The following is a 27,034-nucleotide window of genomic DNA, read 5'->3' on the forward strand; positions in this document are numbered from 1 at the left end:
CTAGCTCTTCAGGCAGCTGCTCAGTAGCAGGGGGTCATGAACCAGGACCTGTGTGGCAATCTAGCCTCCCCAGAGGCCCGCAAGTGCTGGGCACCATTATGCCCCACAGAGCAGGGGCTCTTTTGGAAGTTCACTCCAACTCTCCCATAGTTCCCAACCAGGTTCCCAGGAGGGGCAGTTCTCCTGAGTTCTGAGACCTTGCACCTGACCTGTTTGTCCTCTGTGAGTGGACCATACCCACCATGGGACTCAGAGAGCACACAAGGAAGTCAGGCCCCACCAGGAAGAAAGGCACTGGACAACATACACCCGGCTAAGCAGGGATCCTTCTTAGGAGTGGGGTGACCTTGTGGTGTGGGGCTCAAAATTCTCATTCTGCCAGAGGGGAGTACTCTGAGCCAAGAAGTTGTGGAAGGTGTTGGAGTGCCTGGTAGAATGTCCCAGGTGAGGCAGGAGCAAATCTCTGTCCACACCCTCGGACACCACCTCCGCCACCATGCGCATAATGTCCAGCGGGGGACCGACCATGGCTTCGGGGATCTGGTTGGGAGAGGTTGAGGCAGGCCCGGTCACTGGGGAGGACGTAGCTGGCCGGGCAGGGATGTGCAGGCCCAGCGTGTCTTTAGATGGGGCCCTGGCCGTGTTTGTCCTGTCCTGCGCGTGCAGCATGGCCAGACGCCTGCGCTCGTCGATGCTGATATTCCAGCGGCTACCTGGGTGCCTGTGCTCAGGAGGCTCACACACCTGTGGGGACAGAGTGCACCGTTACTCCACATTCAGGTCTTCATGTCTGTATGGCAGGCCCTTCACCGAGCGAGCTACGTCTCACTCACTATGAAGCCCAGGCTGGCCTGATTCCCTCACTCTGCTTCAAAACGAGCTCCTGGTGGGGAAGGCAGTGCCCTCTCCCAGGGCCCTGTGCAGAACACTCCCACACCAGCATACCTGAGCACTGCATGGACCCCGTGAGGCGTTCATGGCTACCATCACATGTGCCCCTGGACTGTGCAGGCATTACAATGTTGCTAGCAAAGTACTCCAAGGTGGAGGGGGGGTGGGTCAGAAGCATAACAAAGCTAGTCTGTTGTGTGCCCCCCAAAAGTTGGGTCTCAAAGATCAACCCCAGGCATCCTTAAGAGGCCTGTAAAGTGAAGCTAAAGGCTGGGTTGGGTTACCAAAACCAACAAAAATATAAAATGTCTATAACGAGAGTTAGGAGGAAAAAACACTCCAAACCCATGTGAACAGAAAATATAAAAACAGGCATGAGTGAGCTGAAGAGGGTTATCAGTCAGCGCCACGCAGGAGGTTGGAAGCTGGTGGCTTTCAAGAGGCCAGCACAGACTCGTGGGTAAGGCCCACATAGGACAGCCACGGGATGCCTCTGCCCAGGTGGGTGGTCCGAGAAGTCCCTACAGACTGTCCATTTAGGGGGCACACCCAGCTACCTTCTGGATAGAGCTAACAGTAGGGATGAGACCATTCCAAGTGACAAACCCCCTTACTCAAAAAATCCTGAAAGAATTAATTCACAGCACCATTTCTGGGTCCAGGCCCACAAGAACTTAAAGCCAGGACTTGGGAAGGTGTGTGCACACCCATGTCCACCACAGCTTCTTTCACTGAGTCAAAACATGGAGGCAATTCAAGTGCCCGTGGAGGGGTGGATCCACCCAGACAACGGAGCACTGTTCACCCTAGAAAAAAAAGGAAAAAAGGAGGCATCCGGGACCAGATGGATGGTCGGCTCGGCAGGTAAGAGTGCACTCTGCTCTGACGGAGGACCTGGGCTCAGCTCCCAGAAGTGGCTCTCAGCCACCTGTGACGCCCGTTCGGCCTCTGTGGGCACCTGCATGCACACAAATCCACATGTATACACACTCGGACATTTTAAAAATCACAAAGAGAAAGGACATTTGACGCGCGCTGTTGCGTGGGTGAATGCGAAACAGCTTCTGTGATCCTTCTGGTCTGGGAACTGCCAAAACTGCCAAACTCAAACTCGCTGAGACTCTCGGGAGAACGGTGCCTCTGGGGTGGAAAGGGAGGTGCTCAGCGGGGATATGCAGATTTGGAAAGTGGAAAGCTCTGGAAATCTGTTTCACAACAATGAGAACATACTCAGAAAGAGGCTGGGTAGGCTCCATGATGGAACACATGCTTGAACATGATGTGCACGACCTTGGGTCTGCTCCCAGAACCCCCACCAACACAACACACACACACACACACACCACACACACATACACACACACACACACACACACACACACACACCACACACACACACCACACACATACATACACGCACATACACACACATCACAAACACACACACACACACACACCACACACACATACATGCACATACACACACATACACACACCACAAACACACACACACACACACACACCACACACATACACACAATACACACACATACACACACCACACATACACACACACACCACACACACATACATGCACATACACACACATACATACACACACCACACACACACACCACACACACACCACACACACACACACAAGTAGCTTTGGTGGAAAAAAAAATGAGGGAAAAAAGTGACTATTTGACTCCAAGACAGGTACTGGGAGAAGAGGAGACAAACACAGGAGATGATGGTGAACAAGCCAAGAAGGGCCTCCTGCCCGTCCTCAGAAGCCAGACTTCAGGATGTGTGTGTCACCAAACCCATGGGCCACGCGTTCCCCTTCACAATGCTGAAAGAGGAGGAAGGGCCTCTGGGGAGGGGTTGGTACTCAGTGCATCAGAAAGGGACCCACAGAGCTCACTCACATCCCACACATTAACTAACACACGTGAAAGGCGGGCCCTCTCCAGATGTGAGTCTGCAAGGGACTTGGCCTTGGCCTGTTAGTCTCTAGAACCGAGAAGTGCCATTCTATGCCGCCTCAGCTACTGTAGTTTGCTATGGCAGCCCCAACTGATTGCAGCCCCCAAAGAATACCAATGTTTCCGACTCCTCCTCTCTGGAGACGTCTGCCTTTCAGAAGTTAAGGCATCACAGCTCTGGAAGGGCCCAGCCCCTCGTCCCATCCTGCAGCCTAGCTTACTCTGTTGCCCCTAACCCAGACCAGAGAAGAAGGCATGGAAAGCCAGATGCCTACCTGGCCATGCCACAGCAAAGTCGCCTGCTAACAAAGGCCATCTGAACACCTACACATGCAGAGTCACCGGAGTCACAAGCACAGGTGAAGAGCAGGACAGAGCCACTGGCAAGCTGGGAGATCCCAGGTCGCTACTGTCGCTGTGGCCTTTGGATGTGGGTTACAGGCATGAAAGGAGAGCAGGAGGAGTGGGGCCATCCAGAGGGCAAGAGTGACCTTGGGCACACAAAGTGTGACTTGGCAAGACTACTCTGGAGCTGGTCCTATTCTTAACCCACTTGGTGTGGCAGGACCGCACATCCCCATCCCTCCTGTAGCACTGGGTGGTCACACAACGTCCTGTGGAGGAGCTTCTGCTCTGCTGATGAGACTAGCTGAGGGCATACGCGCTCTGCAGGTGACACACAGACACGTGGCCATGTGCCAGGCCCCTTGTGTTTACGCATCAACCTCAGGAGAAAGCAGGAACAGAAGACCTTTGAGAGGGAGAGTCACACACAGGGCATCCAACCTACCCACTTCTGACCAATACACGAGAAAACCTAAGTTCAGAACTGATTTGGAGATACTTGTTACACAGCTTCACTGCCACAAGTACTGACTACTGTAGGATAGAAAGCAGATGGAAAGCAGAGCATCACCACAAAGATATAAAACACCAGGGAGCTGTGGGGAAGCCAGAGAATCATTCCTGTTGGGTCAACTTGCAACTAATAAAATGAGAAAAAGAAAACATACACACACACACACACACACACACACACACACACACACACAAATATGCAGAGACTGTGTCCCCAGAAATAGAGGAAACAGCCTTATATTACGCTGGCATTTCAGAACCCTGGCAAGAGGGAAGAGATCTTTAAATTTTTTGAAAATGAAGCTGGAGAGATGAGTGGTTAAGAGCACTTGGGTTCAGTTCCCAGGACCCACACAGTGGCTCACAACTGTCTGGTAACTTGAGCTCTGGGAGGCCCAAAGTTTTCTCCCGGCCTCCACAAGCACCAGGCATGCACACGGCACACAGGCATATATGCGGGCAACACATTCATACATATAAAATACATAAGTCTTAAAGAAAAAAGAAACTTTCAAAGATAAAAATGGCACGGGGATGGGGTGCCACATACAGATGCCAAGCAACACACAGAGCCCGGAACAGCAGAGCATCAGGAGCCTGCGTGATCTACGGTGTCACACAGTTGTAGTGCCGGAAGCTGGTAGGAGAGGCCTTAAGAGGCCTGAAAGAAAATTCCCTCCTCCATTTCTTACCTTACCAAAGTGCTATACAAGTGTGCAAAGTCATTTCCACACCTGTAAGTCTTTGAAGCCCTCTGGATCCTTTTGAAACGGTTAGGTGGCATGCTCTGGAAGTCAACAGAGAGAAATAGAGGAGAGGCAGACAAAGAAGGCCTGCACGGGGCCCCGAGGACAGCAGACCAGCAGGAACAGGAAGGCCAGGACCACCACTACCCAGGAGAGCATGGTGCTTCAGGTGGTGTGATGCACCGAGAGCAGCCATGGATGTGGTTCATGGAAGGCTCGGCAAAGGATAACTAATTCAATAGTGTCTCCAAAGAAAAGAAAAGGACTGAGCAAGAAAAAAGCAGCAGCGTGGAGCTGGAGAGAAGGTTCAGCTGTGGGATGGCAGCACTTGTTGCTCTTGCAGAGGACCCAGGTTCCATTGCCAGCACTCACATGGTGACTCAGCACCATCCATAACCCCAGTTCCAAGGGACCAGACAGGCACACATGCAGAGCACTACAGCACACCAGCAGAGCAGTCACATAAAGTAAGATAAAGCTGAAGGAGGAGGAGAAAGAGGCGGCGGCCGGCGTGGTGGCGCACACTCTTAACCCCAGCACTCATGGAGCAGCTGAAAGTGGATCTCTGTGAGTTCAAGACCAGCATGGTCTACATAGTGAGTTTCAGGACAGCCAGGTCTGTTACACAGAGAAACCCTGTCTTGAGAAACCAAACAAATAATTTTAAAAAGAGAAAAGGAACATTGTACTGTGTCCATACCTTGGCTATGGTGACGCTAACACTGTCATCCTATAGTTGGACACCATAGTGCATGCTTGCAATCCCAGCATATGGGATGCCCAAGGCAGGTGGATCTCTGTGAGTGCCAGGCCAGGTAGCGCTGCCTAATGAGGCATGATTTGGGGCTGAGGACATGGCACTGTGGGTAAAAGGTTAGCTACTCAAATGAGGACCTGAGATCAGATCCCCAGCATGCAGGTAAACACCAAGTTCTGCAGTCTGTACCTGTCATTGGAGAGACAGGAACAGGAGACCATCTGGAGGCCTGCTAGCCAGTCTGTCTGGCAGAATTAATGAGCTGTGTTCAGTTGCAAACTGTTTCAACAAATAAGGTAGAGTAAGCCGGGTGGTGGTGCATTCGGGAGGCAGAGGCAGAGGCAGGCGGATCTCTGTGAGTTTGAGACCAGCCTGGTCTACAAGGGCTAGTTCCAGGACAGCCTCCAAAGTCACAGAGAAACCCTGTCTCAAAACTAACTAACTAAATAAATAAATAAATAAGGTAGAGAACAAAGAGGAAAACATCTTGCATTGACCTCTGGCCTACGTACACACATATACACACACACAACACATTTACACACATACTCAAACATGTACACACACATATACACACAAACACACATACATGTACAAACACACACCCATAGACATGCACACACACACATACTGCATACATACAATATGTACACATGCACATACACATGGAAATGCACACGCATGCATGCATACACACATAACAGGCACCCACAGACACACTCGTGCATACACACACAAACACACACACACACACGAGCACACAGGCACACACATAAACAAAACGAGTATAATATAACTCCTTGGAAAGAGGGGGAAGAGACCGGGTGGAAGGCAGGGCAGACTCTGAAGAGGAGGAGCGGGAAGGAGCAGCGCTGGCTTCATGTGCACATTCTGTAGTGGCCACTGGTGACACCATCAGCAAGAGAGCTGACAGCAGGCTTTGGGGCCACTGCCCAATAGCAGGCATGGATGCTTTAAGAACAGTAACACAGAAATTTAAAAAATAAAACCATGAGTAACTGACCTCTGGGGATACGCCCAAGAACTCTTAGCATGCGCACCAAAAGATGGGACGTTTACATACAAGTTGAATATGATCAAGGCCACAAGCAAAATGGATCCTCACCAGGCCCCAGGAGCTCATAATTCTGAGGCCACAGAACAACACAACGGGAATTACCAACCAATCCAACATATGAGGACAAATAAAGTCAAGACTGAAATGTGTATTTGTTTCAATAGAACATGAGACAGGGCTTCCCTGTGCAGCCCTGGCTGTCTTGACTGGCAATGCAGACCAGGCTGGTCTCAGTCTCTCACAGAGCCTGCCTATCCATTGCTGGGATTAATGGTGTACGCCACCATGCCGGGCCCAATCAAAATACATTTCATAAAATCCTCAAGGGATTAGTAATATTTGTGTGTTATGACTTTGTTCTTTGACACGAGGTCTTTCTCTGTGTCCTGTAACTCACTATATAGACCAGGCTGACCTCAAAGTCACAGAGACCAAGAATTTAAAACAAAACACTTTTGGTGTTGTTTTGAGACAGGGTTTCTCTGTGTATCCCTGGCTGTCCTGGAACTCAGAGATCTGCCTGCCACTGCTTCCCAAGTGCTGGGATCAAAGGTGTGCACCACTACCACCAGGCCAAAAAACCAAAATTTGTTTTTTGCTTTTGTTTTTTTGAGACGGGTTCTTTGTATAGCTCCGGCTATCCTGGAACTCACTCTGTAGACGAGGCTGGCCTCAAACTCACAGAGATCCATCTGCTTCTGCCTCCCGAGTGCTGGCATGTGCTACCACCACCAGGCCAGAAATTTTTTTTTTTCAAAGGAAAACATTCTAGGGCTGAAGAGATGGCTCAGAGGTTAAGAGCACTGGCTGCTCTTCCAGAGGACCCAGGGTTCAATTCCCAGCACCCACACGGAGGCTAACAACTGTCTGTAACTCTAAGATCTGACACCATTCTTGGAACTGGAGTTACAGAAGGATACACATGGGTGCTGGGAACTAAGCCTAGGTCCGAAGCAAGAGCAGCCAGTACCCTTAACCACCAAGCCATCTCTCCAATCCCCTACCACTCAACTCTTCTGGTTTTTCGAGACAGGGTTTCTCTGTGGCTTTGGAGGCTGTCCTGGAACTTGATCTTGTAGACCAGGCTGGTCTCGAACACACAGAGACCCGCCTGTCTGTGCCTCCCATGTGCTGGGATTAAAGGTGTGTGCCACCATCGCCTAGCTTGCCATTCAACTTTTCAGACAGTTCTCAGATTGCTGTTCTGTTTTGTAGATAGAATTTTTGGCACGGAGCCCAGGCTGGTCCTGAGCTCACAATCCTGCCTCAGCATCTAAGTGCTGGGATTACAGGTAGGGGCTGCTATGCTGGCTTCGTTTTGTTTTGTGTTTTCAAGACAGGGTTTTTCTGTGGCTTTGGAGGCTGTCCTGGAACTAGCTCTTGTAGACCAGGCTGGCCTCGAACTCACAGAGATCCACCTGCCTCTGCCTTCCGAGTGATGGGATTAAAGGCGTGCACTAACAACGCCTGGCTGGCTTCCTCATTTTTTAAACCATCTTTTCGTAGATTTGGGTTAGTAAATATTCCAGGGATGTAAATATTATAAGCATCTCTTCCAGACTGTCATTTAGCATTTCCATCTCTGCTTGCACTATACTTTTTAAATCTGTTGGGCTTTCCCTTCAGGATCTTATGTTTGGATGACGAAAAGCATTTCTCATTTGGGATTCTAAAAACAGTCTTCCAAAGCAGTTTTCGGTTTGAGTTCAGCATCATTGCACATGTGTGATGAAAGGCAGGGCTGTATTCCACTGTCCTGTAACTGGACAGCCAATCACTCCAATACCGTTTGTTGGAAATCTTTTTCTTCTGCTTTGAAATTCCATGGTGAGCAGAAAGTAACCCCCTAGATTTACTCAGAAGTCAACTTCTCAGCATTTGTCTGGGATGGCAGGGACATTGCCAGGTTTCTGATTCCACACCATCTTCTTGTGGTAGAGTTTATGGCCGATAAAGCCTTGCTCATGGTTATTTATCTATTATGTACAGTGTTCTGCATGTATGTCTGCAGGCCAGAAGAGAGCACAGATCTCATTACAGATGGTTGTGAGCCACCATGTGGTTGCTGGGAATTGAACTCAGGACCTCTGCAAGAGCAGACAGTGCTCTTAACCTCTGTCTCTCCAGCCGTTTTTTTTTTTGTTGTTTTTTGTTTGTTTGTTTGTTTTTCTTTTGTGCTGCATGGCTTCCTTTCAAAGTTTTGAAATACCTTTGCTTTTCAAATTATGTATTAGTGAACATGTCAGCAACACATTGCTGACATTTGCTCTTTGTTTGGTTTGGGTTTTTTGAGACAGGGTTTCTCTGTGTAGCCTCGGAGGCTATCCGGGAACTCACTCTGTAGACTAGGCTTGCCTCAAACTCATAGAGATCCACCTGCCTCTGCCTCCTGAGTATGGGGATTAAAGACATGTGCTACCACTGCCTGGCCAACAGCCCTACAGACTTTAAATTACTGCATATGACAGCCAGCCTCCAGAATGAGTGACCCCCAGGCTAGAATGTGAATGTCTTGGCAGCTTCCATCCTGCTCCATCTCTACTCTCACTGGAAGAAGCCAGTGCCTGGCTGCCTTCCTGAGGCTACTTGGCTACCCTGGGGAGGGCTCCACCCAAGGTGGTATGGGTCTTCACTACCTACCACTGACTTCCTGCAGATGGGAACTACTGTAGAAGCAGCTTCAGAGATCTGTGGTTGACTGAACCCTTGACTGTCACTTCCTAAAACCAAGTCGGAGCCACCAAGCAAAGCACGTGCCCTACAGGCATGTCGGTACAGTAATGATTCTTGGACTCATGAGGTAGAGGCAGGGGGATCAGGAGTTCAAAGTCATCATTCAATTAGATAGCAGCCTGGGCTACATGAAACCTTGTTTCCAAAACCCAAAACCAATGTCCCTTCCCATAGGAATACCACTTATCTTGGGGCAAACTGGCAGGTTTGAAACATTATATATGAGCTGAGTGGTGATGGTGCATGCCTTTAGTCCCAGCCCTCAGGAGGCAGAGTTAGCAGGTGGATCTCTGAGTCCAAGGACAGCCTGGTCTACAGAGTGAGTTCCAGGACAGCCAGGACTACACAACACAGTAAAACCTTGTCTTGGAAAACCAAGAACAAACAAACAAACAAAAATTATGTAAGTCCACACAGTAGCAGGATCTGGAGTTCCACAGAGGACCTTGGTGTTATCTGGCAAAACTTTCCGTGTGCCTCAAAACAAATAATCCGAGGGACCTCATAATTTCTGTTGCTAAAGCAAATGGGAAATTTTCATGACATTTCCTGGCTCAGTGTACTGAAACTGGTAAGTTACAATAGTCACATAACCAACCTTCGCCTTTTATTTTTACGTTGGTTTATTGTAGATTTTCTAGACAGACAGTATCTTGCTGCCAACAACAACTGTTTTCTTCCTGGCTATTTAAACTACCTTTTGCCCTGACTACGGTAAAGCCTTACATATGAATTCCCATCTCCTAGGTTGAAGCTCGACCAGTTATTCTTATTTTTCCATATGTGCTTAGCTGCAAGACAGGAGAAATGTAGGGTTTATTTTTATTATTATTTTGCTTTGCTTTGGGGCAAGGCGTCACTATGTGGCCCTGGCTGGCCTGGAAGTCTCTGTGAAGAGCAAGCTGGCCTCGAACTCAGAGAGCGCTCCCTGCCTCTGCTTCCTATGTTCTGGGAAGTTGGACACCACCGGGCCTGGCAACATGTAGCGTTTTTAGTGATACGCTGAGCCTGCTATATGAGATGCCTTGAGGAGAACCCACCAAGTCTGACATTGCTCTGCAGGAACACAGTGTCTCTCTCCTATCATTCAAGTCTTTGTAATTCCTTGGGGGAAAGGGGGTGGGTGAAGTTCATTTAGAGTAGGTTTTGCCTATTTCCTGAGTTTTACTGCTGTTATGAAAAGTGAGGACTATCTTCCCCAGCCGATCCTGTCTGCAGCTGTGGCTATGGAGGCTGCTGACTTCTGAATACCACACTGTGTGAGAGTCCTGAAGACTCCTGGACCAACCAGGACGATCACAGGGTCTCTGTATGAGGCTGGCTTTGCATGTCTGGTGCTCCTTGGTTGGCCACTCACAGTTTCAGGGGGCAGGGGTGGTGAGGAAGGTGCACCTTATGTGTGTGGTTCAGCCTAGAGACACCCCAAGCCTCCTGCCTGCTCCTCTCCAGTTCAGAGCATGCTGGGAAGATTGTCAGGAAGTACTGTACTGTGGCTGACCTGGACGCCTGAAGACCCTCTGCTGGAGCTGGGATGTGATGGCGCACGCCTTTGATCCCAGCACTCAGGAGGCAGAGGCAGGTGGATCTCTGAGTTCAAGGCCAGCCTGGTTTCCAGAGCAACTGCCAGGATAGGTTCCAAAGCTACACAGAGAAACCCTGTCTCGAGAAAGAGGGGAAAAAAAAAAGACCCTCTGCTGGGAAGGTTTCCTTCAATCCTTGCCGCAGCCCAAGGTCCCTGCATTCTAAGGCACCGTGTGTGGCTTCATGGGCTGAAGACAACCTGCAAAGAAAATGACTCTAAGGGCTGGGCCTGGGAGAGAGGAACAAAGGACTTATGTTAGCCAGGCCAGGAGCTCTGTGGGAGGTGACAAGAGACAGCCAGCAGAGGGAAGACCCAGGGCAAGCACAATCCATACCAAGGGAGAGAACTTGACACAGGACAAGGTTAAGGAAGGCAGCCGGGACATCCTTCAAGGCCAGAGCCACCACCAGGGCCTGAGAACTGTGGAAGGAAGAAGCAGAGAAACTTCAGATTGTAGCTGACCCCAAAAGGAGCCAAGCTGTGGCAGACAATGAAGTGACTCTGTTCTCCCCCATTACCTCACAGGTGTAAAATCACTGCAGCTGCCCCTCTGCCTGAGCAAACCTCACCAACTGATGACACTTTAGAGCCCCATGTGAGATGTTCTCTGGCCTCATGAAAGCTGAGGGGCCTACAGGTTAGCACTGTAGAGGTCAGAGCTTAGCACTTGTCACCTTTATAGGGGCCTCAAAGCATCGGGTCCCAGAGGACATGCTGAGGTACTCAGTCAGCCATGCAGGTGACTCTGGGACCCCACCCTTTAGTGTTGCTGTTGCTAGTTTTATTTATTTATTTATTTGTTATATATACAATGTTCTACCTCCAAGCATTCCTGCATGCCGAAGAGGGCACCAGATCTCATTCAAGGTGGTTGTGAGCCACCATGTGGTTGCTGGGAATTGAACTCAGGACCTCTGGAAGAGCAGCCAGCGCTCTTAACCCCTGAGCCATCTCTCCAGCCCTGTTGCTAGTTTTTTTGAGACCATGTTTTGTTACATAGCTCAGCCTGGCCTTGAACTTGTAACCCTCCCACCCCTGCCTCCTCAGTGTGTGAACAATGACACCAGTCTTGGGAGCCTACTCTCTTTACCCGTCACCATTTACCTCAGCATGTACACAGGTAGACAAGCATACACCTCAGTGCCCCTGGTTCAGTGGCTGCTTACACAACCAAAGCACCACCAAGTGTGCGTTTTGGCCACAGTTTTGACTGATGTGGTCTGGGCTTTGAACTCTTCCTCAGTGGAAACTATACCACAGAGAGTGAGGTGTCCTGTGCTCTGGGAGTGTCCCAGGGTCCGCACAGTCTGGCGTGTTTCTGAACACCATTCAGTGTCCGCTATCCAGCGACGGCTGATCGGGGTTTGCTTACTGTTTGAGGCTGTCACCAACAGGCTGCTGTGCACATGTCAGTGATGGCCAGTACCGATCCAGAGAGGACACTTCCCTGCTGTGGGGACCTCATTCTCCCTCCCACTGAGTGACACCCTCTTGTTGAGGGCCGGGGGACGCTGGGGAGGGCTGGGTGGGAATGTGTGGCATACTCTTCCTGACGGCGGCAATCCCTCCTCAGTGTCCACCAGAGGAAGCAAAAGGTGGTTGGAGCAGGCGGGCCCTGGGAACTGCATGTTTGTGTGAGCCGTCCGTCCTCTCCTCCTGTCTGTCTCAGAGGCCGGCTCTCCATGCCCCTGTCCAAGCGGCCCGGCCATCTAAAGCCTGCCTTTTGGGAGGTGCCTCCTACTGCTTACCCAGTCTTGGGTCTGCAGGTCCTCCTGAGGGTTGCTCTTGGCGTCTGGCGGGCCGGGGCCCGCTGCAGGCCGGTGGTGTGGTGGGGGCTGCTGCCCTTGCTCCTGGGCGAGCTGCCACTGGAGCGTCTTCCTCTGGGGCCGCTGCTGCCTGCTGTCCATCTCTACCTACATCTAGGGCGCTGGCGGCCACGCCAGACCCGGGGCGGATGGCGAGGGCCTCCTTCTCGCCAGGGGCGGCTCTCGGCAAGTCGAGGGCCCCTCAGGGAAGTTCCCTCCCCGCTCCTGCGGCAACCGCCGCCGCCGCCGCCACCGCCACCGCACGGCACAGCGGCAGCGCCCCCGGGGACATCAGCGGGCCGCCGCGCCCGCGCCCGCCCCGCCCCGCCGGCCTGGCCTCCGTCGCCTGCGGTCCTGACCCGCTCTGACCGGCTCTCAGCCTGCCCTCACCTCAGCCCGCCCGACTCCTGACCCTACCGCACACACGGCCGGCCGGCCGGGGCTCGAGCTCGCGGCCAGCCTGAGCTCTCACCCGCCCCCCCCCCTACTGACCCAGGAGTCAGTTGAGGGGCGGGGGAGGGGGGAGGTGCGGGGAGTGGGGGCCCGCCCGCGCGCGGGCAGGGCTCGCCGGGCCTGGTCCCTAGCGGCCGCTCAGAAGGATCCACACGGGCAGTGGAGCGCCGCGCGCGGGGCCAGGCGGACCCACAGCGGCCAGGCGAGCATCCCACACAGCCCAGGACAGACAGCCCAGCAAGGGGGCGGGGTGGGGCTTCCGCCCTGCAGACCCCGGCCCCGCCGCCGCTTCCGCCTGCAGACCCGCCCCGCCCCGCCCCCGCGCGTGCCCCCAAAACACACACACACACAGAGCGAGCGAGCACAGCCGTGGGCGGCCTGAGCGCCGTCAGTTTATTAGTGTCGCTTCAGCACCTTGAAATCGTCCACATGGTCGCATGGGACAGATCAGCATCTGCTCCCGGAAAAGCTATTTACATGAATCCTGCTTCCCATTAAAAAACACGCGATCAACACAGACGCACAGTCTAGAAATCACACATCACGCCAGGCCAGCCGCAGCCTCTGCCGCCCCTCCCGGGAGGGCGCGGGGGTCTGCGCAGCAGGGCTCAGGGAAGAAGTGCCAAAGTCATTCGAGGGGAGGACAGAGGCAGAAGGGAGGCCCGCAGGATGGGGCTGGGACACGCCACGGCACCGGAGCCGGGGCCACACCTCACCTCCCAGGTCGGATACCACCCATAACTGAGCTGCACACTGGGGTGGGGTGGCAGGACCAACTTGAAGGTAGAGGCAGCGCCCTCAACTGACAGGAAGCAGAGTGGAACCTCACATCCACGCAGGCTGTGTGGCCAGGCCTAAGGAACCTCAGGGCTAAGGCCTGTGGGATGCTTGCCTGTCAGGGGGCTTTGGTGTCTAGTCATCCTTCAAAGGGGCCAAAGTACTTCTCTATGAGTCCTCATCACAGCTCCATGAGGTAGGCAAGGAAAATGGACCATCTCTCTTTAACCAATGGGGAAACTGAGGCACAGGGATGACTGCTTCTCGGTCTGCACCTGGCACTGTTTGGTGGTGGGTGCATGGTGCTCTGGTGCTAGGCTTTACTGACTTCGCCTTGGGCCAGCTGCTGGACAGAGGCTCTGCCCACACCCTCCTCTTGTATAAAGTCAGACCTCTGGAACCAATCAAGTTAAGTTCTTCCAGAAAGGGACTGCCCTCAGGCATGAGCTTGACCTCTGCCCCCCCCCCACGCACACACACATGGCCTCAAGGCTAGAATTCTAGGGCAGATCTTTCCTACCAAGGTTGGTGCTTGGGAAGAAACTCCAGGGGCAGGTAAGCCAGGCTCTCAAGCTCCAAGGATCACAGTGGCCATCTTTCACCCCAGTAAAGGTTCAGAGTCCTCAAACTTAGCCTGCTCCATTCTTGGCAATTTTCTGAGGATACTCTTTAAGTTCTCAAGGTCAAGACACCAAACGTAGAGCTCCCAAATGGACCACCAGGGTGCCTGGGAGTACCACAGCTTCCAAAGGGACAGGAACTTTTCCAATTGGCACCCCCAGGATAAAGGATTCTTGAGAAAATGAGGACTGAGGCAGTGTTCCCTTCATGAATCTGGTGGGGGCATGTACAGTCAGGATGGTTCTTGCTGTAGGCTAATACATCCCTCTCCTACTGAATGGGATCCAGGTGGCTTTGAGGAGCTTGGCTTGGATAGTCCCTTGGATAGTCTCTGTAGTTAGACCAGCCTGCTAGAGCCTTCACTGGCTACACTGCACGCACGCACACACGCACACACACACACACAGACTCACGCGCACGCACGCACACCTCTAGTTGCCTGTTTCCAGTTCACAAACTTGATTCTCAACTCGGACTCCACACAGCCAGTTCTGGATGCTCCTGTCCAGCAGGCAGAATAGAATAGAGGTGGAAGGGCATTGCAGAGCAAGTCTCAGACAGACCCCAGCAGTGTCTCCCATTTCCAGGACAGACTCTGGGAAATACGTAAGGACCACCTATCTAAGCAGCAGGATCCGCAGAAGCCTAGCCGTGCCTCTGGAACTGGAGCCAGAGGGACAGGGGTGGGGATGCTGCTCCTGCTGGCTCTGCCCCACCCAAGGGGACTTCACAAGAGCAACATCTGCTTGGCAGCTGCGTCGTCAAACGTATTTGAGAGCATTAGAAAGATCTGCTACTATAAAAGCTCCGCCATGAGGCTGGAGTTTATTGGGAACCACACCTGGGGGTGCCAGGGGTCAACATCCCATGCTAGGAGACCAACACGCCCTTCACCCTCAGCTTTTGGCCACTGGACTCCCCAAGAAAGCAGCATCCTGACTTCAGAAAGCACAGGACACAATGCCAAGAACATTTCTTGCTTGTGGCTCTGGGGTTTTATGAGACCAGGGTTCACCTCCCTTCTTACTAGCCTTTCTAGGGCCCACATATTCTGGTTAATAAGCAGAGCAGTTACTCGGTGGCCCATGGGCAGCTAGATTCCCCATAGTTTCTGGGCTATGGGCACATTCACACTTAAGACCGCTTCTTTGTGTTTTTAAGAGTCTGTCTCTGTAGTAACCGCATGTTAACAGAAACACATCTGTCTCTCCATCAGTGATGACGCAGAGCAGGACCCTCCGCTGTCCTGTGTCAGCCCTTCCACGGGTGGGGCTAGAAGGTGGCCTTGGAGTGTCCAAAGATGCAGATAGGGAAGTGTTTCACGTGGGAAGACCACTGGGCAGCCAGCTGAAAGAACTTGACGTCGCTGCACTCCACGCCATCGATGAGGACTGTGGAAGAGGCCCACCTAACCATCTGCCTGCCTGGCGACACAACCACCGGAGACGGCGGGCTGCTGCCAGGGGGCAGGGCAATCCTGAAGCTAGAAACCACCTGCCCTCCCAAGATTCAGCGCCATGCCACGGTGGCTCCACCTCCTCCTCACAGGGCCCTACTTAAAACACCTCCATTTCCAGGGGCAGCCTTAGGAAGACTCAAGGACGCTAAACTCACATAAGTCCAGGAGTCCTACACACAGTACAGACTCTGTAAGACACTTAGGTCTATAAGCCAATGTTTAAAATGCAGAAAGGAAGGACTGGGACAGAGCTCAATGGTAGAGCATTTGCCTAGCACACATGAGACCCTAGGTCTGATCTCTAGCAACCCCTTACCATGCATCCATCAATAAAAACACAGAGAAAGTTGAGAAGTTATTTGAACTTGAAAGGCTGTTAGATGCATGCAAATTCCTTATCAAAATGTGTAAGTATGCCTTTTATAGCAAAACAACCGTTTCCTGTGCTGGGTTTGGAAAGCCAGCCACCTGTTTTCTCTGCATTCACATTCACGGACAGAACCAAAAAGGACCCGGGTCATGGACTAAGTCCCCCAGCACCCTGTGGGGCAGCCCCTGGCCCATGCTCACCCCGAAGCATGTTCTGCTGGTGCTTAGCTGTGCAGATCAGACGGCTGATGCCTTCGATGCACTGGCTTTTAGACTCCACATCCTTATCCTTGGTTTTCTTGGGCAAAAACATCACTGGGAATAGAAGAGCCCTGCTGTTAATCCACTGCTTCTTCAGGGCCAAGCTGGCCAGAGCCCCAGCAGCAAGCAGGATGGCAGAGCAGTGGCCATGGGGACTTGGCTGGCCCCTGCTCACCTGGGATCCAGCTTCTTCTTCTTCTGTTTTTTTTTTTGTTTGTTTGTTTGTTTTTCGAGACAGGGTTTCTCTGTGTAGCTTTGGAGCCTATCCTGGCAGTCGCTCTGGAGACCAGGCTGGCCTCGAACTCACAGAGATCCACCTGCCTCTGCCTCCCTAGTGCTGGGATTAAAGGCGTGCGCCACCAACGCCCAGCGGGATCCAGCTTCTTGCTGTAACCACACATCCTGCCTGATATTCTACCTGAAGCCAGAAGCTGCCCAGGCCCTCAGTGTCCCCACAGCTCAAGGGCCACAGCTGTCAGAATATGTCTGATTGCCAATCCCTTCTGAGGTAAGTGTGGGCTCGTGATTGTGAATTTACTAGAAACTTGCTAGGAGCTGGGGGGATGATAGCCCCATTACCGATAATCACCACAGAGACCCCTCTCCCATTGTCCAGCCCTGCTTGACACATTCCCATCTCACCCTTCTTGTTCTTCTCCTTGGTGACCACGGTCATGGACATGGTAGGTGTGGTTGCAGTCTCGCCACTGCTGGGCAGCCTGCTGACCTGGAGGGACCGGAAAGTGCACTTGAGCGTGTTTTTGGTGGTGGGCAGGTCCTTCTTCTCGGCATCTCTCTTCCTGTCTGCAGGCTGTGCTGCTGTCCAGTAGTCCACCTGCAGCCCCATGAGCTCAGCGCCGATGCCCTGGCTGAGAAAGGCGGAGGGAAGTGCTCACACTCATGACATCACTGAGCTGTTGTAGGCAAGGAGGTGTGGCTAGCACCTTACCCACTAACTTGCTGGCCAGTACCAGAGAACCATAAGAAGCTCTGCACAGCCAAATGCCCAATTTGTCTTCTAGGATACTATGAGTGCCCGTGGTCCTGGCAAAATTGCCATGCAACCTGCATACCTACTCTCCTAGGGCCTAGATGAAGAGCTTCATCAGAGATGGTTGGAGTGGCTGGTGAGACCAGGTGGCTAGAAGGGCCCTGACAGGACCTTAAGGCCATGTTCACCATGGACTCAAACTCCCCAGTTCAAGTTGGTCGTTTGAGTTCTGCTGGAGACTCTGGTGGCTTGGTAGGACTCAGCTCACTTGTGTGGGGCCTAAAGAGCTGTCTCTCACACCTCCTCCTTCAGTTCCTCTTGTAACACCCACTCTGTGCAAAGGTGCTTGAAGGTTCAATGAGCCTCATGTCCACTTATGGCAACTCCTTTCTCAAGGAGCACTGCAGACACCACCTACTTCCTACACTGCTCTTCGGCAACTGGACCCAGCCCCAGTGTCCCTCATGGGCCCGCCACCACTCCCTCACCAGCATCTGCCCATTACTGCTCTGACAAGATGTCACCTTAGAGCAAATAAAATGACAGCCATGTTGCTTACCTGGGAGAGGACAGACCTCCACTCACTGAAGGGGAGGAGGGTGGGGTGGGTGAAGCCTCCTTGGCTGCTGGAGATGTAGACACAGACGGTGGGGTAGAAGAGAGAACACTGGAGCCTGAGGGGGCTGCGTCGTCCGAGTCTCCTTTGGGGAGGAGTCACAGGCCAGTGGTCAGACAGCTGCCTAGTCTGGCCCCACAGCTGGCTGGAGCCTGGACTAGGGCTGGGGAAGTAGGGTAGGCAGAGGAGCTTATGTGGGGGCAAGATGTTATCTTTCTTGGCCAGAAGAACTGCCTAGTTTGCCTTGATCTGAGGCTTTGTGAGTATAGGAGACTCAGCAGAAACCTGCTGGTCCTTAAGAAGGGAGGGACCACCTATCCAGAGGGCCACCCGAACAGGCCTCAGGGAGGGTGAAGTTACCTGATGTGGCTGAAGACGGTTCCACAATGCCAACCTTCACAACCTGGGAAGTAACAGATGCTGACTAGAGGCAGGTGGGGAAGTTGAGAAGCCCTACTGCTCTGCTTCCGCACAACCTTGGCGCTCGTCTCCTACGTCCCTGCTGCTGCCCAGCTTCTGTGCCCACAGAACAGAAAACAGGTCCCAGCATCCTCCCATCTATAGGCATGGCCCAGCTCTGGGCAGTGGCAAATCCCATGTGCATGTGACTGGCCAGTCCTAGATATCAGACACAGATGCTGGCAGGAGAAACATGGATGCAGAAGCAGTGGCTGCTTCATGGTACTGTGTGGGCCAAGGGGGAGAGTGCTTCAGGCTTGAACCATCCAGCATGGTGCCATTAGCCACATGAAGCTGTGTCAATTCAGAGTGAATTACAATACCAAATCCAGTCTCATCCATGCCAGGTACCCATGGGGCCCGGAACAGGATGCTACAGAGATAGTGTCACTGCCTGGACAGCAAGTGTCATGTTGCTCTAGAGTTCTCATAGCAGGACATTTCTGCTAAAGATGGAAAGGCTGTGAAAAGAGGACTGGGAATGAGCCTGACACCTCCACATCCAGTCACGTCTAGCCTATGCCAGGAGGTACAGCCCTGCCTGAGCAGACCTGTCAGGAGCCTCATCCTTACCTTGTAGACAGGGCTAAGCCTCCGTGCCTGAGTGCCAAGCTGACAGCCTGACACATCTCCCCCAGAATACGGGCTTATACTCCCACGTATTCACTACGGGAACCAAAAGCTCCCGGACCAAAAAAAAAAAAAAAAAATGCAGGAAGGAAGCATGGGGGATTTATGAGAAGGGATTAAGCAGTCCTCAGTTGCCTCCCAAGGTGAGGAGGGGTCTTACATATGTAAGATAACATTAATGCACTCTATATTGACAGGGATCTTGGCAGGCATGTTCCCTGTGAGAGAAACAGGTGATACTCACCCCAACAAAGGGAATGAATCTCTGAGAGGATTCTTCATCAGGGCTGGGAGTAAAAAAAAAAAAAAAAAAAAAAAAAAGAAAAAAAAAAGAAAAAGAAAAAAAAAAGAAAGAAACTATTAGACTCCATTCTGGAGTACTCCAATCTCAGCTGTCCTTCAGCCCGGAGACCAGGCCTACTCATCCCTAGCCCCTACCCACCATGGCCCTCAGCCACACCACCTGTTCATATGTCACCACAGGAAGCCCCTGGATGACCTGGCTGATACTTGAATATTTTCCCATATGTCAACATAACCAAAAGCAGAGGATCTCCACATCCCTGGGAGGAAGCCAGTGTGCTCATGACTCTTGAGGGAAATTACTTTTATCACAGGGGCCTGCCTGCTCTGCCCTGTCCACTTGCCTGTTTCCAAGCCTACCAAGCCAATTCTGTGTGCATTCCCTTATGGAGTCCAGAACCGGGCCTTCTCCAGTGACTGGGGTTGCCCTTACCAAAACCAGTGCATGGTTTTTTCCCAAGTCTGGGAGAAGTCTGGCTTCTATAGAAACCACAGTGTTGGCTAAAGTGCTGGAGTGGAGATGCTAGGTTCTAACAGTAATAGGTTCTAACAGTAATATCTAAGTGTAGCTTGAAGCCCAAGCAGGTTCTTGGGACAAGTTTGAATAGCTGACCAATTAGTGACTGATGAGGCACTGTCTGAACTTGACTGTATAGCATTTGGCAGAACAGTAGCTTGTCCCAGAAGTGTTAGTCATGGCCCATCTACCATGAAGATGCCAAGGTCTGAGGTCAGGAGCTGACATGAAAAGTCATTTGTTGTCTTCCTTCCGTGCACTGCCCATGAGGGCTAGGCATGTGGTGCACCTCTGAGGAGGCCCCCTGAAAGCCAGTCTCCTGTAAGGTATAGCCTCAGCTTGGGGCACATGGTTCCATCAGCACTCTGAGTGTGTCCTTCTCCATCTCTTGGGAGGACTGACGGCAGGGCTGGTTATGGTGGTGGGCCAGGCCTGTTTCTTCGGTACCCTTCCTGCCTGCCCTCCCCGATAACACCCTGATCTGAAGAGCATGTTAGCAGCTGGAGTCATTTCTTCATCTTGTATCCTCACACTGGTGCTGGATGCCGGTGCCTCTGTTGCAGAGACAGGTGTGCACGTCAGGCCAAGGGCCGAGATGGACGGGCTTCTCCCTGTACCCAGGCTTGGGGAGGTCCCGCACTACAGCAGGTGCAGCCTACCATGATTTTCAGCCAGATACCTTTCTGGGAAACACAACTTGGGAAGTGTGTGCCCTGGTGGGGCAAAGGCTTGTTCCCATTGTTCCCACTCACAGTGTACCCACAAGATAGACCAGGAGCCTATGCAGTGGCGGGGAGAGGGGGGTTCCTTTCTCTGTCCTCCCCACACCCAAAGACCTGGCAGCTAGCCCAATGGAGACGGCTAAATTCCCAGCCTCCCCTTCCTTCCCGAGGAGGGCAGTTTTGACAAGAGAAACCTCCTCTTTTGTCCATTCCTCGGACTTGACTCCTGGCACGGATCTGCCCTCACCTGTCCACTTGACAACATTCAGGCCCAGAAGGTTTTAAAAGGCAGGCAAGCATAGCGGTTCCTGATGCTCTAACCCACTGTGCCACCCACACTCTGTAGGCCCTCTAGGACCATGGCAGAGCAGCCTCTTATCTGTGGTCCACTCTAAGACACTTGGGAACAGAGTAGGGCTGACAAGGCCATAGGAGTGTGTGACAAGACATAGGAGACACTGCAACATGGAAAAGCTACCGGAACTTGAAAGCCAAGCTGTATCCAGGGCCATGCAGACAGAACTAACGAAGGTTCAGCAACTTTGACACCAGGGCCACATTGCATCCTGGGCCATGCAAACAGCAGCAGCACGGGGGCAACAGCAGTGACACTGGCGTGCTAACCGAGAACCTGGATGCAGAGGCGGCCAGGGCCTGCAACACAGGTCCTTGTGGAGGTCTAAGAACCACATCCCTGATCTGTTCCCAAGACCTGCCACGATGCCAAAGACACGGAACCTAAGTCTGAGGACTGTTCCTCCTACATACACCAGAGTAGAAGGCTGGAGCACATGCTGTCCCAGTATGACCTGAGGGCTCCGCTGCCATCCGAGGACAAGCTCCATTCCCAGCTTCAGGTAAGACACACCCTGCCAGAGTGCTACAGGGAAGGCCAGGCAGCATGGGTCTTCACTGGTTCTTTGCGGTGTCCCCTGCCCACCTAGTGCCGGTGTCACTACTGTATCACAGGCAGAGGCAGCTATGGAGGAGAGAGTGCCTCTCCTCAAGCCTGGTTTTATTAGATTTACCAACAGCCCAGGAGAGCATGCTGCGGGCTCCTCCCACCACAGCCGGCCGCACAGGCCAAGCCTCAAGGCAGGAAAGGCACGAAGGCTGGTCTTTCTCTAACATGGGGGCTTGTTTAGCAGGACAAACTGATACTTTGTTGTCATTTTGTTTTGTTTTGCAAGACAGGGTCTGTGTAGCTTTGGAGCCTGTCTAGGAACTCGCTCTATACACTAGGCTGGCCTCCAACTCAGAGGTTCACCTGCCTCTGCCTTGCAAGTGCAGGGATTATAGGTGTGCCACCGCCACTGGGCAGGAAAACTGGTATTTAAGGACCTCCTCTGTGTCCTGCTGGCTCGGATAATGGATAGCACTACCAGGGATGAGGACCCTGACTCTGTCCTGGACACTCTTCCAGGAGATATCTTGAGGCAAGTGTGGCAGACAGTGGGCAGTACCCTCTCAGGAAGTAAAGGGCAGCTCAGACGGTACCTGAGAGTGGTCAAGCTTTCAGAGGGTGAAGCCTTCCCAGGGAAGAAAAGCACTTTACCCCTACTTAGGGAGACCTGGCTACCTCCCCAAAGAAGCTAGAAAAGACACTACCAATCCTCTCTATGCCTCTGGCCCTGGGAGTGGATTTTATAGTGCAGACAGTGGTGAAGGCCCCTGCCATACTGTGCCTCTCCTTGGCCTCTTACCACCATACTCTTAAATTCAGGACCTACACTGCTGGTGCCACACCCTTCTGGGGCTATGTGTGTGGTCAGATTACTGCTACTGTTAAGAGTGAGGAGTAAAGCCAGCACCAGGTCAACATAAGCTTAGTTTAACAAAAGGCTTTAAAAGCACAAACTCCTTGGGGTTGGCTCTGTGGGCTAAGGACCCATGTGCAGTTCTCCCAAGAAAGAGGTTCATCATTCCTGCTCCTCAAGGGATTGGGACGGCATCAGAGGAGAGGCGCTTGGGCAAAGATCCTACTAAACAAGCCCTAAAGACCAGCCTAGAGACAGACAGGGGTATAGGCCAGAGAGCTGTACCTCAGGGTAAAGTCAAAGTGAAAGTGCTTTTTCCTTTTTTGGAAAGCCACCAAGAGAGAAAACACAATTGTTAGGACACCCAGGAACAGCAACAAGTCCTCCACACACTGAGGTAAGAGTAGAGGGGTCCTCATGGTCTGGATGCCTCGTTATCTACCTTGATCTGGGGCAGCAGCTTAGGGGGTGGGGGGATGAGGGTTCCTAGAGGATCTGCCCCTGCCACCAGGAGGCATCAGGAAGCAAGGCTGGACTTCTCTGCTGACTTACTACCCTGGATCAGCATTCAACTATCTTCCAGTCTGGGGAAGATGGTGCCATTGGCTGCAGGGTCTATGCCTCTCCTGGGCAGGGTGCTGGGCCCACTTTGGACACCAAAGAGGAGGCTACCTTAGGCTCAGACCACTGCCTATTGCTGTGGATCAAGATGTAGGGCTCTGTTACCTCTCCAGCACCATGTCTGCCTGCACACCGCCATGCCCCACCATGATGGCAATGGACTGAACCTCTGAACTGTGAGCCACCCAAATTAAAGGTTTTCTTTTATAAAACTTGCCATGGTTACAGTGTCTCTTCACAACAATAGAAACCCTAACTAAAACGGTAGATTGTCCGGGGTCTGAGCCAAGAAAGAGATCTTCAGTTGCCTAAGATCCAGTGTGGAGGAGGCTCTGCCCAGGGCCCTCGATTCTTGGGAGGAAGGATCTGGATTCACTCTGTCCAATCTTTCACAAATAATGGGCAGATGGAGTCATGATCTGACTGTTCACCCAGAGGCCAAAGCCAGGGTCAGGGAACCTGGGGGAAGGAGCCATGTGGAAGACACATGACCACATGTGAGGACTACAGGGACAAGTGCAGTGCCTGTGACTACCTCATATAGAATGTTAACATGCACAAAAATAAAAGGTTCTGAAAACCCAACCTGGTATTCTGATTTGACAAGGGTTCACTGTAGGCACAGTCAGCCAGGGTTTTTTTTCCCTTGAATCTATGCCACAGACTCCATGGAGCAGAGGGGCCGGGTACCTCCGCCTGGGGCCCCCAGCCCTGGCCCACCATGTTACCTCTTCTGCTTGTAGGTCAGCATGGCCTCTGCGATGGGGAGCTGGTGAGCACAGTTGGCCCCCGAGATGTACTGCGTGATGCGCGACACGATGTCGGGCGTGTCCTGCACTGCACAAGGCAGAGGTGGCAGAGGGTCAGCATGCTGACGAGGTGGCATCTGCTGGGCTCTGGGCTGTGACCCAGGCTCTCTATCCTGGCTCTTCTCTATCTCTGCTTTCTGTTAGCTGCCTCTGGCTCAAGTGCCCACCCACAATGGTGCTGGAGGTGGGGTGGGGGTGCCAGGGTTCCTTCTCAAAGGCCTGTTCTGGAGCCCTCTGTCTGCCCCTTCCCAATGGGGCACAGCAAGTCCCGTAACACCCCCTCCCACCCTACAGCTGAGCCTGAGAAGTAGGGTCTGTTGTGATGGGACATCCCCAATAGAAGGGGCCTTTTCTCCAATGCAAGGGAATGTAGAGCATGGGATAGCCCCCCTCACCAACACAATGCCCAGGCCTCACCACTGCTCTGGGCTTCCAGCTTGTTGAACAGGTCTCTCCAGGCCAGATCCTGGAAGAAGTTGTTGTAGCGGTAGTCCACAGAGCCCAGGTACCTGGCCACAGGGTGGGAGCCTGGGAGCCCCAGAAAATCCATCACCATGTGGAGTTGCCCAACCGCAGACAACCCAGCTGTCCCGAGCCCCTCTGCTGTAAGCCTGCAGGGGAACTATGACAAAGTCCTCACTTCCCGCCCCCGCTCTACCAGGGGAGGCAAATGAGATAAACAAAAGCCAAAGGTGAAGGCTGGAAGATCAATGAAGGTGATAAGACAAGGGCCCCAGGGGAGAGGCACTGCCTTTAAACTTCACTACTGTTCCACAAATAAATAGAACTCCAAATGCCTGCTGGAATTCAAGTCCACAGGGCCACAACTAACTATAAAGACTGCTTTGTATTTTTCGCAATAGAAACCAAAGCTCATGTGGAGCTATCTGTGGTAGACCTAGTTTGTCCTGCAACACATTCTACACGATTAGGACATTTGTCAAAGAGAGGAAAACTAAGTGACAGTAAGACGAGGTTCCAGGCTGATGGAGAGCATTTGATCCTCAGCTTCCAAGTGCTAGGGCAACAGGCAGAATACTGTATCTGGCACACACGACTTTAAACAGTGAAAATAACTGAATCTTTAAACAACAGAAGCAAGTCATATCGGTACCTCTACCCTCACCAGGCTGTGTGCCTCTCTCTGAGGTCTCTCAGGTTTAGTCACAAGGCCCCTCACCCAGCGGGATGATGAGGAAGCGCATGTAGCCAAGCCAGTCGGGCGTCTTGTGGGACAGCTGCTCCACGAAGAGCCGCAGGATGGCGCTGAGGTAATGCTGTGCTCCGGCCACTGCGATCTTCACAGGAGTTGGTGGCTGAGAATTGCAGTTACAGCTGCGATCCGAGAAGGTGGGGCAGAGAGGGACAGCTGCCTTACTGTCTCTGGCCCAGGGTCACCCTGCTGAGCTCTAGGAAGCCTATGCCCCCTACGGTGCAGGAGCTACAAAACCCAGGGTGCCCCACCAAAAGGAGTTCTGAGTTTGGGGACAGGAAGCTGAATGTCTGCCTGGCTACGCCTGGGCCAGAAGACTGCTCAAGGCCTCTGCTGGGATCACTGCAACAGGAAGCAGCCCACCAGAGAATGCTTCTCCCCCTTGTCAGCCCTAAATGAGCTTCAAGATGTCCACTGGGAGTCAGAATGAAGCCCCGAGGAGTCTGTGGGCGGCACATCCAGAACCATCCTCGATTCTCAGGATCAAATATACCGCCTCCACAGGGCAGGCAAGGCTCCAGGAGACACTCAGGCAGAAATGCCAAGGGTGGTGCCCCAGGTAAGGAAGGATGGCAGACTCACTAGCGCTGTATCCGAGAGACAATGGTGCTGAAGGCGGCCTGCACATCAGCAGCAGAACACGTGCACACCACAGGAAGTGTGTGCTTCTGCAGGACATCTGAGAGGAACTAGAGAGGGACAAGCGGACACTGACCTTGGCATAGCACCTGGCAGTCCCTATTCAACCCTCATCACAGGTCCCACAGGGTCCACAGGCATGCAGGCAAAGCTGATCATCAGCCCTGTCCCCACTCCTGCAGCAAGGACTGGTGTTCTTCAAGGCCACATGAAGCCTCAGGTCCCCAGGAGACGGGGCACACCGCTGGCTGGATCCCTTACCTGTCCCTGCCAGTCAGAGGTGTTGACGAGAATGATATTCTCGGGGAGTTGGTCATCAGAGACGAGGATATGGTTCAGTTGGTCATACACAGTTTTCCTGGGAATCTAGAGACAGTGTGGTGTCCAAACAAGGAGGTGCAGCACCCAGGCCTTTCAACTTCCAGCTCTGGGCCTCAACACTCCACACCCCAAGCCTGGGAGCAAGTAGGGAAGCGCCTAACATGGAGGTCCCTAGGTCTTGAGTGGCCACACTTGGGGTGTCTCTGATTCAGAGAGAGCAACAGGATGGCTAAAACTAGCCCCAGGGTCAACAGGCTTCTACAAGAGGACCTATGACTGCCTTCCTGTCTGCAAGGGACTTCATGCAAACCCTCATGGTCTGCCCAGTCCTCAGGGCCACCAGGCCTCTCTGCTCTGCCTGCCACTTGGCACATCATCCCTCAACTCCCATCCTAACCTGCAGCTGGCTCCTCGTGTCTGGACAGCGCTCATTGTCTAGGCTGTTGGCCCGCTCGTTCTGTGGTCGAGCTGGCTGCCGCTCTTTCAGGGACGTGCTCCGGCCCCTGCGACCAGCTGGCTTTGTCTCTGACCTGCTAGAGACCAAGAAAAGCAGAAGAGAGCAGCTGGGGTGGCAGGCCAAATGTTCACCACAGGGTGCACACTGAATTATCCCTCAACAGCTGCCACCATTCCCACCCGGCAGACCCTGAGATGTGACACTGCCCTCTCCTCAGCACACCCTGGGCCCTCAGCAGCTTCATTTCCAACAACAGCAGGGTGGAAGTAGGTGGCACCTCTTGGGCACACTGGCCTTATGGTTGCAGGCCAGCAGATGGCCAGAGGCAGCTGCTTCTGACAGACGAGGTGGGGGACCCACCTGCAGTTTCTGGAGTTGGCCCAAATAACTGGCTTCCCACAACCCTTCCCCAAAGAGGTACATGTTCCCTCAGCACAGAGCCGCACCTGGTGGAGGGGATGACAAGCGACTCGGTCTTGGTGATTCTTCCGCTGGGTGGCAGCTTCTCAGTGAACACATCCAGGGTAATGGTCTCAGCCTCTGGGCTGTTCTCAGGTTGTCCTGATGGTTCCCGAGGGGCTGGGGAACTCTAATGGATTGA

The 27,034-nt window shown here is 52.8% G+C and overlaps 2 protein-coding genes across 7 annotated transcripts in view; both read right to left on the reverse strand.

Annotated features, from left to right (window-relative positions):
- Window positions 1-308: 308 nt before the first annotated feature.
- Tex22 (testis expressed 22) lies at window positions 309-12,636 on the reverse strand. The gene is made up of 2 exons (XM_027416674.2): window positions 12,382-12,636; window positions 309-744 (listed from the first exon to the last, which is right to left on the reverse strand). Exons 1-2 carry the CDS (start codon window positions 12,538-12,540, stop codon window positions 331-333), a joined length of 573 nt encoding a protein of 190 aa, XP_027272475.1. The 5' UTR covers window positions 12,541-12,636; the 3' UTR covers window positions 309-330.
- A 610-nt stretch (window positions 12,637-13,246) lies between these two features.
- The window catches only part of Pacs2 (phosphofurin acidic cluster sorting protein 2), a 60,424-nt gene continuing 46,636 nt past the window's right edge, over window positions 13,247-27,034 (reverse strand). For 3 of the 6 annotated variants that reach the window (XM_027416669.2, XM_027416668.2, XM_027416666.2), the window contains exons 12-24: window positions 26,880-27,022; window positions 26,374-26,509; window positions 25,917-26,021; window positions 25,599-25,705; window positions 24,984-25,138; window positions 24,221-24,331; window positions 23,723-23,831; window positions 19,319-19,361; window positions 18,346-18,388; window positions 17,929-18,070; window positions 17,021-17,247; window positions 16,319-16,432; window positions 13,247-15,680 (exon numbers count right to left, since the gene is read on the reverse strand). In XM_027416669.2, the coding sequence (XP_027272470.1) occupies window positions 15,562-15,680; window positions 16,319-16,432; window positions 17,021-17,247; window positions 17,929-18,070; window positions 18,346-18,388; window positions 19,319-19,361; window positions 23,723-23,831; window positions 24,221-24,331; window positions 24,984-25,138; window positions 25,599-25,705; window positions 25,917-26,021; window positions 26,374-26,509; window positions 26,880-27,022 (1,554 nt within the window). In that variant the 3' untranslated portion in view covers window positions 13,247-15,561. Of the gene's footprint in view, window positions 15,681-16,318; window positions 16,433-17,020; window positions 17,248-17,928; window positions 18,071-18,345; window positions 18,389-19,318; window positions 19,362-23,722; window positions 23,832-24,220; window positions 24,332-24,983; window positions 25,139-25,598; window positions 25,706-25,916; window positions 26,022-26,373; window positions 26,510-26,879; window positions 27,023-27,034 lie in introns of those variants that run through there. The other 3 variants (XM_027416670.2, XM_027416667.2, XM_035445287.1) reach the window with 2 other exon arrangements.

Source organism: Cricetulus griseus, chromosome 5 (genome assembly GCF_003668045.3).
Source record: "Cricetulus griseus strain 17A/GY chromosome 5, alternate assembly CriGri-PICRH-1.0, whole genome shotgun sequence".
Taxonomy (NCBI): Eukaryota; Metazoa; Chordata; class Mammalia; order Rodentia; family Cricetidae; genus Cricetulus; species Cricetulus griseus.